Source organism: Camelus bactrianus, chromosome 7 (assembly GCF_048773025.1).
Source record: "Camelus bactrianus isolate YW-2024 breed Bactrian camel chromosome 7, ASM4877302v1, whole genome shotgun sequence".
Lineage (NCBI taxonomy): Eukaryota > Metazoa > Chordata > Mammalia > Artiodactyla > Camelidae > Camelus > Camelus bactrianus.
The window spans coordinates 77,749,464-77,764,048 of record NC_133545.1 but is presented as its reverse complement, the minus strand read 5'-3'; the positions used below and the strand labels follow the sequence as shown (position 1 = coordinate 77,764,048).

General features: G+C 34.2%; 1 protein-coding gene across 1 annotated transcript in view; it reads left to right on the top strand.

Moving 5' to 3' along the window:
• Positions 1-14,585, top strand: part of COG5 (component of oligomeric golgi complex 5) — a 240,407-nt gene that overhangs the window by 191,899 nt on the left and 33,923 nt on the right. Inside the window, exons 15-16 of the mRNA XM_074367660.1 lie at positions 6,524-6,634; positions 8,145-8,207. Coding sequence (XP_074223761.1) covers positions 6,524-6,634; positions 8,145-8,207 — 174 coding nt within the window. The remainder of the gene's footprint in view (positions 1-6,523; positions 6,635-8,144; positions 8,208-14,585) is intronic.

Here is a 14,585-nt window from a genome sequence, read left to right as displayed (position 1 = left end):
TAGTTTTCATTAAAATAACAACAATTATAATGCTTTGCCTTTTGTGTGTGTTTTTGCTGTGAACCCCAAAATTGGATAGAAAGCATGTATTGGATCAAAAGAATTCATCTTAATATAAATTTCACATTAAATTTTTCAATTTGTTAATTGTAATGCACATACTCTTACCACTTTCAGAAAAATAAGTGTAGATATAACTATAGCTGAAGGTTCAGCAGAACTTAAAGTTTTTGTTAAAAATATCTGATTTAATATAAAAATGCCTTGACTTGTTTTCATTCAGAAAGCATTGTAGATGAGTATACTTTTTGCATTGTTCTGCTCTAAACCTATGAAATTCTAATACATACTTTTTTCCTCATTTGTTTTATGTATGCTTGCAAAGAAATATTTGGAATTACGACCAAATCCATGTAAAAAGGAATTATCCTGTAGTCTTGATATTTCCTTAGCGGTAATGGAAATTACAGATAACAAGAACACTAGTGATATTTCCATAATATCTGGAAAGTAACTTAATCTTCTGTATTTCATAAATAACCCATAATGTATTTTCTTATTCATTTTAGACATTCTTTAAGTGACCAACTTTATAGTTTCCCAAAAGTAATTTTCAATAGAATTTCTGAATAGAAATTTAAAGCTTTCATCCAACTCACCTCTTGAATCGTGAAGTCTGTTTCTTTTACTTGTAGCCCTCAGCTGTGATGTTAGGGTGATCTTGGTCATTTCATCTATAAAGTAACAATTTTATAAAAACAGTCTGCATGTTAACTGTATAGCTTATCACTGTTTCAGGAATTTCATCTCAGTTGTTTCTCACGCATTGAATTCACACAAAGTTCCCAGTGAGCAGATGTACAGAATTAGAATTTCTGAAAAATATTTTCTTCTGATAGTTAAACTTAAAAAGGAATAATATCTCTTGTCATTTGCACATAGGAACCATTTTCATTATTATTCACTTAATCTTTGGATTCCCTTTCTTTGTGTGTATGTGTGTGGGGGGGGAGATTTTCAAAACTGGAATGCAACTCTGTTGGTTTCTGACATCCTTCCATACTATATTAAATAGTGTGACTTGATTAACCAGTATGTACACTTCTCACTGTTTCGAATATTCAATCTCTCACCGCTTTACCTTTCTAGTCCTCTTCTTCCGAATGTTCTACAGCCAAGGCTGTGTTTTTGTACCTCCAGAGAAAATTTTATTCACCTCAAATAAAGTGGATTTTGAACATGCAACAAGAAACCATTCATTCATTCCACAGATATCTAATAAGCATCTTCTACTTTAGGATGCCGCCCTGAAAATATACATGGATTAGTGAAAAGTCAGTTTCAAGGAGTTTAGATGAAGGAAATAGCTTGAAACAATGAAAGTTAAAATGGCTGAAGGTGAATGGAAGCTTCTGAAATACAGAATGCCTACTCTGTACAAGATGCTTTGATACTACAACCAAAAAGGAGCCAAGATTGAATCTGTACCCCTACGGAGCTTCAGTGGTTTTTGGTTCTGATTCCTTCACAGTCCTCCTAATCTGTGCCTGTGGTCCCTTCGCCAGTACTGAGATAGGCTAGAGCTTGGAGGAGTGGCTTGTAGCGAAAAGGACTAAGCAAAGGAGAAGTGAGGAGAATATGAGAACAGGACATAGACTTGTCTGGAGATAAAAATGATAGTACTTTACATTGCTAAGGCATTTTACAGTCTACAAAGCATAGTTTGGTATCAACTGTATTGTTAGTTTAGTGTTACAGATGGGGAAATTGAAGCCACAGGTTACTCAGCTAGCAAGTAGTAGAGAAAAGTCTAGGTTCTTAAGTGTTGGTTCATTTTATTGCAGACATTCTAGGAACGGCAGGAAAATCGGTAAAACAAACTCAGATAAATTCATACAGTAGAATAGTACACAGCAATAAAAAGGAGTAAATGTGGGTGAAAACCAGTAACATGCTGAGTGGAAGAAGCTTTACACTCACACAAAAAAAAACTTTTGTAAAGATACAGAACAGACAAAACTAATCAGTGAGTGAAGTCATTGGTAACAAGTATAGTGATGTCTACAAGTTATTTTGAGTTGCATCAAAAAAATATAAAATGGGTAGTGGGATGGATAACATAAGCAAGTATTATAAAATGTTAATTATAGAATTTAAGTGGTCAGTATATGAGAATTCACTGTACAGGTCTTTTAAGTGTTCATAATACAATATTAGAAAAAATCAGCTGTGCATTACTTTTAGTGGTTTTGAAAATAATATGTGTGAACAGAAATAATTTTCTTTCCCCCAAGAAGAACACAGTGGCAGCAGGAGCTGGTAAAAGACTGAATAATACGTGAAATACTGCCTTTGGAACTCGTTAAAAATATCTTTGCATGTTATCTGGGAATATAGCCCCACTTAAAGCCAAGACTTAATCAAACCAGAATTAGTGGGATTGACTGGGGAGTGGGATGAAGGACCCTCCTGGAGTGATGTGGTTAGCATCACATGAGTAAAACCGTTTACCAAATCTCAGTGAATTGTACACTTCACGTCTGCATTTCATTATGTATAAATTTTACCTTCAAAGCAAAAAAAAAACCTGAGTAATATATTGAATTCCATTTAATTATATGCATGCTTAATTGTTTAGGGATGAAGTATACTGATCTCTAAAAATTATTTTGAAAAGAATGAAAAATATAAAAGGAATTGAAGATAGGTAATAGATCTGTGATATAAAGCAAATTGTAGAATGTTAATCGTGAAATCTAGGCTATCAGTGTATGGGAATTCACTGTACAATTCTTCTAACCTGAAGGAGAAAAAGACAAGGAACTAAGTGAATCACCTGTATAAATACTGAATTAACTAAGAATTATTACAGGGGAAAGGAGCAGTGAGTACACCTACTGCCCACATCTTGGTCTCTAATACCACTTCCCAGTAAGAGAAACTGGAACTTCTTGGAAACCTGGCAGATTCCAGATAAAAGTATTGTTCCACTATAAATTTATGAAGTTGGTAACTGAACTGAAGTTTTGTAAGAGAATATTCATTTTCTTAGGAAATACTCACTGAATTATTTAGGGATAAAAGGCCATAATGTATGTATGATTCAGAAAAAATATGCATATACGTGTATGTGTGTGTGTGTGTGTGTGTGTGTGTGTGTGAGATTTTGAGTAACAAAGCAACTGGGATAAAATGTCGACAGCAGGTAAATCTGGGTAAAGCATACATGGGTGTCCCTTGTACTTTTTAAACTTTTTGTAACATTTGTAAGTTTGAAATTACTTTCTCCCAAAAGATAATGACAGGAATGGTGCTGGAGAGAAACACAGGGAGATCCACTTAGCTAAGGTTTTGAACTGATATACTCTGTGCTGTAAGGGCAGGATAAGCAGCAGGTCATGTTTAATTTTCCAATCTTCCAGTGTTACATTTCCACCTTGATATTTAAACCTTGTTCCTTGTTTTTGGCACAGTGAAATTTCATTTTTAGGTTTTGGGTTTTTTGTTTTTTTGTTTTGTATTATCAGTGTTTTGCTCCTGCAACTATAAGATTTTCTTCATTGAACTTTGTAGGTCTTTTTTTTTTTTTTTTTTTTTTTTTTTGTAGGTCTGTTTAACTGAACCATTTATCTTAACCTTAGTTTTCGCTAGACTGTCAGGGCATCCATCAGATAACCCTTGAAGTGTGGGAATTTTTCTTTCTCTACTTTTTAAAAAACAGCTTTATTAAAATATAATTCACCCATTCAAAGTATACAGATCAGTGGGTTTTTTAGTATATTCACAATCAAATTTAGAACATTTTATCATTCCAACAAGAATCCTCCTACCAATTAGCAATCACTCCCCACTTACCCCTCTTCCAATTACTGATTTACTTTTTGTCTCTGGATTTGCATGTAAACATAATCATTTATTATGTGGCCTTTTGTAGGTGGCTTCTTGTTACTTTCAGGGTACATCCATGTCATAATATATGTCAACTTCATTCCTTTTTTTATTTTATTTTTTTTGCTGAGTAATGTTCGTTTGTATATATATACCACATCTTACTTAGCCATCTATCAGTTGGCTGACATTTGGAGTGTTTCCACTTTGGGGCAGTTACGTTGCTGAAAAACCGGCCTCTGTACCCTAATAGCCGGATTGAGAGTCAGAGGCAGAGTTTGGGGAGGAGAGAAAAAGAATAGCTTTATTGCTTCACCCAGCAAAGCGGGTCACAGCAGGCTCATGAGCCTAAAAGACTGCGAGCCCGTCTTGGGATTGGGGTCTTGAGGTTTTCATAGAAAAATTGAATGGAACAGAAAAGGTGATAATGGTCCAGGTGTGAGGGGCTACATTCCTTTCATTTTGACAAGAACTTGCTGTTGTTATGGAGGAACTGAGGGTCTGCCCATTTTCTTGGCAGTTCATTCCATGACCTTCTTTCAAGACCTCTAGGATAGAAGGATGTTATTATAAAAAAAAAAAAAAGTGCACAGGGAGGGAAGCCTGTTAGTCATAAACTCAGTTTAGCTGGAAGTACAGGCTGAACAACTCAAGAGCCGTCTTGTTAGTTTCCTACTCTTTCACTTATGCTGTGGAATAATGCTGCTGTGAATAGTTGTATACACGTTTTTGTATGAATATATGTTTTTATTTCTTTTGTGTATATAACTAAGGGTCAAATTGCTGGGTATATTCACTCTGTTTATCTTACGAACCGCCAAACTGTTTTCCAGAGCGTCTACTTTATGTTAAATTCCGACCAGCAATGCACAAGAGTTTCACTTTCTCTGTATCTTGGCCAACATTTGTTATTATCTGTCTTTTTTATTATAGCACCCTAATAGGTGTAAAATGGGCCTTTCTATTCTTTTAAACTCTAAAAATATGATCGGTTCTCAGTAATAAAATGATCCCCACCCTTTTCTAGCAGCAAGCCTGTCTCTTTATTAAATATGGAATACATAAAATAAGTGGAAATAAGATAATGTAAGAAGAACTCTTCCCATTTATTTGTTAGTACTTCAGAATTATTTGGAGAGAATCTCAGAGAAATCCAATCTCTACAAGAGAGATTGGGTTTTTAAAAAGTAGTACTGCTAAAACTCAATTTTTAAATGCCCATTATAGACAGATACACATTTAGCACCTAACCCCGAGTCTGCCGTACTCATTGATGCTACCGATCATTGCCACTTTAATCTCCAAAGTGGCTTTAGGAACCTTTCCTCACCCTCACCGTAGCACAGAGCCCATCGTTGGCTTTCCTCTGGGAGCTCAGAGCTTCTGAGTATTGGTTCACCACCATATATATTAAACTGGACTTTGTGGGCTCATTTGAGGTCTGACCATTAATTTTTAAATTGTTTCTATTGGAGAAATATGGCTTTTTTTTTCAGCCCACCAGCTTACAAATGACCATTTTGTAACTTGATTTTAAGTTGGTGACTCTCTCTGTCCATGAGGAAAGACAAAATAAGCTGGAGTTACTTAATCTGATGTCAGAAAGCTTTATGTTGACTTAAAGTCATCCTCATGGATTCTAACTTTAGCTCAGGATTATTCTCTTTATTTTAACTGCAATTTTTTATGTTCTTAAATTGTATTTTATTGCCACAAGTGGGAATTAAATGGAGGTTGAATTTAATTTTGGAAGTATATGTGTGTATATTTATCAAAGAAAGTAGAAAGAAAAATAGTATTTCTTTCTCTCATACTTTGTTTCACTATAACAAAGGAAGGTGCTCTTAGTTTCAGCTCTCCTAAAAGGCCAATTTTTCATGTTTGAGATGTACATCCACATTCATAGTTACTTACATCATGTTTTATCTTCCTGATCAAATTTAACTGACCTTTAAATAATTGTTACAGGGGTTTCGATTAAAATCTGATCAATATAAGAATCATTTATATGTGATTTTTTTTCTTAAATGGAACTGTAATAGTTATAGATTAATTCAGTAAAGTACTCAATGTCCTTTTCCCTAAAATGCATGCATTAATACCACTTCTACTGATCATCCATACACAGTATAATCATAGGCAACTTCCTTTTTAATCTATAAAAAGTGAGGGTAGTACCCTCTTTTCACCACTTATTGCACTTGTAATAGTATGATGTCTGTCAAATGTACATATGTTTTTATTCCTTTCCCTCCCTTCCTTTTCCCTTTCTTTGCTTTCCTTTTTTGTTTATTTGGTTTTGAATAGAGAAAAGACTGTTGGCAGAAGGTATTCCCTAGATGTACTATTTTGACATATCAGAATAACAGCACATACTGGGCTTTTGGGTCACACTTGCCTCAGGGGTCCATCAGCTATGAAGTAACTGATCAAGGATGTCCTTCCTGTGCAAGACTAATTAGGCCTCCAGGTTCATGCTGTTATCTCTGTGGAGGTTCCTGGCTATGCTTAAAGTCCAAAGTTTGACCTGAACATTTCCAGTTAACATTCTCTTTGTCAGGGGACCATGAACTTCCCCCCAGTTAAAATATGAACTATCATTTTGGTAATTTCTTTTTGTGTTGAATTCTTACAGCTCTCCACACAAGGAGATGCAAGTCAGGTGATTGGACCTCTTACCGAAGGGCAGAGGAGAAATGTGGCAGTAGTGAATTCACTCTATAAGTTGCACCAATCGGTAACAAAGGTACCCTTTAATCTTTATTTTAATTAAGTTCTTCTTATGTAACTTTAAATTCTTCTTTCTTCTCCTCAAATTTAAACAATTATGAATTATTAATTTTTTGCAGAAAGATACAATGAAAATGTGGTTGTAAAATAAGCTGAAGAATGAACTCTTTCTAAACAGTCTTTGACCTAGGCATTTATTATTTGTATGACTTTTTGTCTATACATTTAGTTTAAAGCTCGTGAACCATAGATCCTCAAGTTTGCTTGGTATAATCAAGTTTATTGAATAAATGATCTAAGGGTAAATTATATGTATTTTATCCATACTAAAAACAAATAATTTGATATCATATGGGTGATAGTAAGTTATAGCAAAGCTTAGTAATGGAATAAGAACTTGAAAGCCCTCTAACATATCAGAAAGGTACTATCTTTGCACAAAAATGGTGGGGGTAGGATGCGTTACAAACAGTGAACTATTGTTATATAATCATTGAAGACTACTTGTAAGTAGAAAATATTTGTTGTTGTTGTTCTACTAATGCATTTTTTAAATGACTGAATTTTAACCTTTTTGTCTTCTTATATTAGATCTAAGATGAACTGTAAACATAATTATTAGGAAAGCAGCATTTTCAACCCCATCTTTGATTTTTGAATCACTTTGCTCTCTATTAATGATTTGCAAAAATATTTAGTAAGTAGGGAGGTAATTAGAAGACCTGAAGGAAGCCAGAGGTTAGGTGATGTTCTTAAAAACCTGACTTCTAATACGAGCTTTTATATGCTAGATAATATTTTAGAATAATTATAAGTGACAATTATTCATTTATTTAAAAATTCTAACAAGTCCTTTTATCCATTAGAGGTTTCAAAAAAGTGTGTATTTTGCACACTGAACAAAATATATTTTAAAAGGTTATTAACAGCTAAATCCCAGAAAAGTAAATAACAAAAGGAAATAAAAAGAATAAATGATACATTTTCCATTTCCTTTCATTTTTACTCTAAAACACCATAAGCAATGAAAAATTGTATTTATTTAGCCTGATTTAAATGTCTTTATTGATACTTTCAGAATTGTCATAATCTTGGTATTGATTTGTAAAAAGGGAAGTGGTTGACATTTGTATTTTAAAGACGTGTTAAAAATTATAGTCAGCCTAGAAAAAAGTGAATTTTTAAAAGAAATAAGTAAATATGGCTTTTGACTGGCCTTTTCAAATTAAAACTGTATTAGAAACTATTAAAGTACATAAAAGAAAGCTAGCTCTTAGAGTTCTTAATGTTTCAATTATTTGAAGCAGTTATTTACTTTATACAGGAAAACATTTTTTAAAACTATCCTAACTACTAAATACTAATGGGTTTTTAAAATATATCTGAGATACTACTCTAAGGTAAAAAAACAAAACAAACAAACAAAAAGAGCTATTTTATGTGTGGCTTGTAGAAAGTTTTATGTTATGATCAAAGTTAATATTTATAAAAATAAATGACTTAAACTATAACTGAATTTGTTCTAGGTGGTTTCCAGTCAGAGCTCATTCCCACCAGCAGCTGAGCAAACTATAATTTCAGCCCTAAAGGTAAAAGAATTTGATTTAATTTTTGGCTCTATAGATCAAAGAGTTTTAGAATTGTTTGGATGAGTGGGAGATGTCATTTGTAATTCAGAATCTTCTACATATGCCAAAAGTAGCTTGTTGATAATTATCCTAGGGAGAGAGGCTACATGTGTGTTTATATTTTCTTGAGTTTAAAAATAGACCCTGTTGGTGTCTACAGATTGTGTTCCACTTAGATGATTGTATCATAAGCAAGAAAAGCAAGAGTCTTACAAGTATTCATTGTATCTTAGGGCAGTACAGCCCAGTATTATCCCAGTAAAGCGGTAGCTCTCCACCAGGGTGATTTTGTCCCCTGCAGGGCATTTAACAATATCTAGAGACATTTTTGATTGTTGTGACCAGGAGTGGGGTGCTACTGGCATCTATTGCCAGGGCTCCTGTTAAACATCATGTAGTGAGTAGGACAGACCCCCACAACACAGAATTATCAGACCCAAAATGCCAGTAATGCCAAGGTTGGGAAACTAATGTGTATCTCTAAGGTGGGAAACCAGAGGAAATTCCCATTTTTAAAAATATACTAACATAAATATACCCCCTGTCTAGCACTCAGGAAGTTTAATAAAAAATGATTTTGGCATGAGATTCAGAGCTATATATAGTTCCCAATAGGTAACTCTTTATAAATAAGCAAATAATTCATTCTTATAATAGTAATAGATACTCTTTATTAGTCACATGCATTATGCTGAAATGTTATGGCAACTGTTCAAGTTATGTATTATCCCCATTTTTTACAACATTTTATACAATATCCTGATTTTATATAATTACTTGCTCAACATCATATAGCTGGTAAACCTAGACCTCACTGACTCAGGAGAGTGATATCTACTACACCTTGCCACCATCATCCACTCAATTCATTTACTAATGTTTATTTAGTACTTAGTATATAGTAAAGCAAAGACTCGGGAGCTAAACTCTCTCTGTAAATGAAATCTGTCTCAGCTATTTAACTAGTTGTACGACCTCAGACAAGTTAGTAAGTTTTCTCTTGCCTTAGTTTCTCCGTCTGTAAGATGGTACAATATACCTAAACAGAGGTAATAAATGTCAACTATTAAGCTGAATTTAGATCACTTGGGTAGAGCTGAGAGTGAGAGAGGGAGAGGGGGGAGAGAGAAAGAGAGAGAGAGATGGTTTACCAGTAAACTCCAAGGAGGAATAATTATATTTAGAGAGTAAAGAGGATACAAATAAAGCACAGTCAGAGAGAGGAAGAAAATTGGGAAAGGACAATGTCACACAAAGGGAACTTTTGAGGTGAAACCCTCCATCAGTGACATGGATGGGGACTTAACAGCCGCAAACCTTAAGGACACTGCATTCATATCTGACGTAGGAGGAGATGGTCTGTTTTCCCACAACATGGTAAAAGTACACTTGGATGTCTCCTCTGTATCCTTTTCTTTTTCCAAGCATGCTTACCTCATTACGATGAAGTATTATTAAAGCTGCAATAGTAAAAACGATTGTTTTTAGTAAGAGTTGTCCAATTTATTGATAATCATAAATATACTATAAAATTGGGCCATTAAGACAAACCAAAAGGTCTTAACATTCTCGCTTCCAGGCAGGGAATACATGCAGTCTTTTCTGTATATGGTTCCACATTTTGTCTTTTAACAGTAGCTGTCAAACATTACTTGATCACTACCCAAGATAAATAAGTTTTAGTTTGTATCCCATACATAATGCATAAGCATTTATAAATATATTCACACATATAATTGTATATATGTAGAATGTGCATCTATGCACATTTCTGTAATTGAAATAAAGATTTCACAAAACAATACTTTTCCTTATTTTGTGCAGTGATTCTGATATTTTCTGTACTCATCTGTTACTTTTTAAAACATTATGATAATGATCCACTGAATTGAGTTTTTGACCCCCTAATAATCACAACTGATGGTTTGAGAAAGTCCATTCGGTAGGTTAAGAAAGAGTGCTTACACCGTGCCTGATGGTAAAAGTCTCCTGGGCAAGTTAAAAATAGAAATTCTTCAGACACTATAATTCATTATAGGGTGGACTTTCCGAATCTGCATTTTTAACATACAACAGAGGTTATTCCTCATGTTAGTTACTTTGGGCTGAGAGTTGAGGCCAGTGCAGTTAACATTGTCCTGATGTTCTGAGCCCTCGTTCTGAGCTTTGCTCACCAGGACTGGTGTCCACGTCCCAGGGTGCTGCAGTTTGCCAAGGCACCACCACTTGTGCCTCAGAACTGGGTGAGAGAAGAATAGCAGTCAGTCCGAGGCCCTCCTGCAGTGACCCTGCCCATTAGAGATGAAACTGCCTGTGTTCACAGACCTCAGACAGTTTTGGCCATGCGTTTCAGTTACATCTTGTTAAAAATCATTGTGGCATAATAAGTGAAGGACAAACAAAACCCTTGGACTCAAAGGAAACAAGAATCTTGAATTTCATAAAATTATTATCGTATCACTTTGAATTAGGGATAGAATGTTATGATACATCAATGACTGTAGACCAAGAACCAAAAATCTATTATTTGACAGAAAAGATTTATTTTTCATTTGAATTTATATATTATTGTATTATTTAATTATTTTATTTTGGCAGGGGAGGGGTAAGTAGGTTTATTTATTTTCAAAGGAGGCACTGGGGATTGAACCCAGGACCTCATGCATGCTAAGCATGTGCTCTACCACTTGAGTTATACACTCCCCCTGCCAGAAAAGATATTAAACATACTCTTTTACTTACTAAAAAATATAGGTAAAGACACATAATAGTCTTTTCTTCTCAACCTTATTGACATTTTATCCAAAATTAAATTTTAATTTGCGTTCAAAGTTTATCATCTCATATTGTGAGCATTATCTACTGTGTCTTGGATGGCATAATTCATGTTAATGATTATACAGTCAGAGTCATTTAATTAGAACCACCTCAGCGATGAGTAGCATTTAAACAGCTTGGCCCAGTAATTCCGACTGAGATTGTCTTGTCCAGATAGTGATTGTGTTGCTAAGTTTATGTATGACAGTTCTTCCTCACTGTGTGGGTTTGATGTTCTGTATGAGGGAATATTCCAGATTGTTGAGATTTCAGTATCTTCATCATCTCAACTATTTTAGGGATATCTTTTAACAATGTATGACACACTTCCCTGCTTTGTAAAGAGCTTATGAAATAAAATCTAGTCTGCGTTCTCAGTTTCCTCCAGGGGTGGTTAACCCTCTACCCATCTTTTACATGAAGGCTTTCCCCAGGATGCTCTCTTGTCTGCTCTGTGTTTTCCCTAAGTGGGAAACCTCGCCTGGCTGTGAAGTTTCCTGTCCACCATCATGTCATACACAGACAGAGGCAGTTCAGTTCTTCCTTTCTGGTCTTTACGCCTGTTTTCCATGCTTGTTCCACCTGCTAGAACCTCTAGTACCACGTTGCATAGAACTGGTGGAAGTGGACTTAACTTGTTCCTGACCTGGGAAAAGGCACTCAGCATTTCATGACTGAAAGTAGGATGTTTTCTTAGATGACCTTTATCAGATTGAACAAGTCCTCTTCTCTTCCTAGTTTACTGAGGCTTTTAAAAAAATAACTGACGTTCCATCAGATAGATTTTTGTCTATTGAAATGATCATATGTCTTTACCTCTTTATTCTGTTAATAAGATACTTTACAGGAATTCATTTTCAAATATCAAACCAACTGTGGTCTTGTAGCATTACCCTGTTTCTGTGTTCCTGGATTGGGTTTGCTTAATTTTTGTTAAAGATGTTTGTATCTGTAATTGTAAGGGGCATTGGTATGTGGTTTTCTTTTTTGGAATTCTTTGTCTGGCTGTGAAGTGTTTCCTCCTCTTCTGTTTTCTGGAGGAATTTGTGTGGAATTTGTGTTGTTTTCTCCTTAAGTGCTTGGTAGAATTCACCAGTGAAGCCATCTGGGCCTATGGTTTTCTTTGTAGGAAGTTTTTAACTACAAATGTACTTCATTTAATAGATTCAGGGCTATTCAGGTTATCTGCTTCTTCTTGAGTGAACTTTGATACTTCGTGGCTTTCAAGGTATTTACTTGTCTGTTCATCTAAGTTATCTAATTTGTCAGAATAAAGTTGTACATAACATTCTCTTACTGTCTTTGTAATGTCTTTAGAACCGATAGTGATAATGTCTTTTTCATTTTTTATATTGATGATATGTGTTCTTTTATCTTTTTTTTCTTTAGCAGTCTAGCTAAGGGTTTGTCAGTATCATTATTCTTTTCTTTTGGCTTTATTAATTTCCTCTACTGTTTGTCTTTTTATTTCACTGATTTCTGCTTTTGTCTTTCATTTCCTTATTTTGGATTTTCTTTGCCTTTTTTTTTCCCCAGTATTTTTGAGACCTTATACCATGGATTTTTAGACCTCCCCAACCCCCACCAAAGAACATTTAAAGTTGTAAATTTCCTTCTGAGCACTTTAATTTTGATATATTGTGCTTTCATCGTAAGTAGTTTGAAATATTTTTTATTTCTTTTGTCATTTTTTTTTGATTCATGGGGTTTTTAGAAGTTTTTTTTTTAATTTCTATTTGCTTGTGGTTTTTCTAGATACTGATTTCTAGTTTAATTATTACCATCAGAAAATATATTCTGTATTATTTCAGTTCTTTTAAATTTATTGAGTTATTTTGTGGCCCAGCATGTGGTCTGTCTTGATGAATGAGCCATGTGTGCTTGACAAAAATGTGTATCTGTAATTGTTCAGTATTATGTTCTATAAATGCCAGTTACGTATCGAGGTGTCGTGATACAGTCAGATCTTCTGTGCCTCTCCTGATATTTTATGTATTTGTTCTATCAATTGCTGAAAGACAGGAATTACAGTTTTCTGTGATCGTGGACTTGCTTATATCTCCCTTTAATTCTGTCAATTCTTGATGCCTCAGTTCTGAAGCTATGTTTCTAGTTGTTTTGAGGCTCTGTTACATATATATTTATCATTTTTTATGCCTTCCTGATGAACTGACCCTTTTATCATTATGAAATTCCCTTCTTTAGCTTTGTTAATTCTTTTTTTTTTTTTTTTTTTTTTTTTTGGAGAGTAAGGTTAGTGGGTGGAAGGGGAAGATACAGAAGTAAACTAGCCTGTGTGTTAATTCTTATTGTTCTGCATTCTGTTTTATCTGATATTAATTTAACTACTCCAGCCTTCTTATGTTTAATGTTTAGATAGTGTATGTTCTTCTATCCATTTACTTTCAACTCCTCTGTGTTTTTATTTTCAAAATTTATCCCTTGTAGACAGGGTATATTTGGTCTTGCCTTTTTGTCTGTTCTGATAATGTCTGCTTTTTAATTGAAATGTTTAGCCTAGTAACCTAATACAGTTATCATTAAAGTTCTATTTAGGTGTATATTTTTATTATTTGTTTTTTGTTTATCCCCCCCTTTTTTTTTTAACTTTTTTTTTTTTGGAGGAGGGAGGTAATTAGGTTTATTTATTTATTTATATTTAGAGGAGATACTGGGGATTGAACCCAGGACCTTGTGCACGCTAAGCATGCGCTCTGCCACTTGAACTATACCCTCCACTACCCTCTGGGTTATTTTATTTTCTCTTTTCCTCCGTTTCTGCTTTCTTTTGGATAATTTGAATTGTTTTTCAATTTCTTTTTAATTTATTTCTTAGATTTTTGCCTATACCTCTTTTCGTGATTTTTTTTAGTTGTTTCTCTGTTGATATAAATATCCTTAACTTTCCAGTCTTTGAAAGTTAATATTATACTGTGTCATGTAAAATATAGAAACTTTGCGTTTATCAAAGTACATTTACATATAACTTGCATGTAGTGTGATTTCTTTAGTTTAAAATTTCCGTTTTGGTTCTTTTTTACATTCTATCACTCTGCTGAGATTTTCTCTTATTTATTATGAGCACTGTTTTCTTTACTTCACTGAGGTCCTTGTCTGATAATTGTAGAGTCTGGGTCATTAAAAGATTGGCAGCTATTGATTGTCTTTTCCCTTTAGAATTGATAACATTTCCTAGCGTTTTGTGTGTAATCATTTTTAATATATCCTAGATAATATAAATGTTATATTGTTTAGACTCAGTATTTTTTAAATATTACTCCTAAAAGTGTTGATGATTTCTTTAGCAATTACTTAGCTTGTTTAGACTCAGGTTGTACACTGTAAACCTTCAGTTGGCCATGCCTCAGGTCTCAGTACAGTTCTGGAAGCCTTAGCTGTGAGCCATTTGCAGTTTGCTTTGCACATGCGTGGTTGGTGAGTCAGCTGAAGACTAGTGCTGCGTTTACATGGAGAAGTAGGCATCCTTCTGGTTCTCTCCTTTCTGAAGCTCCCCTCTGACTC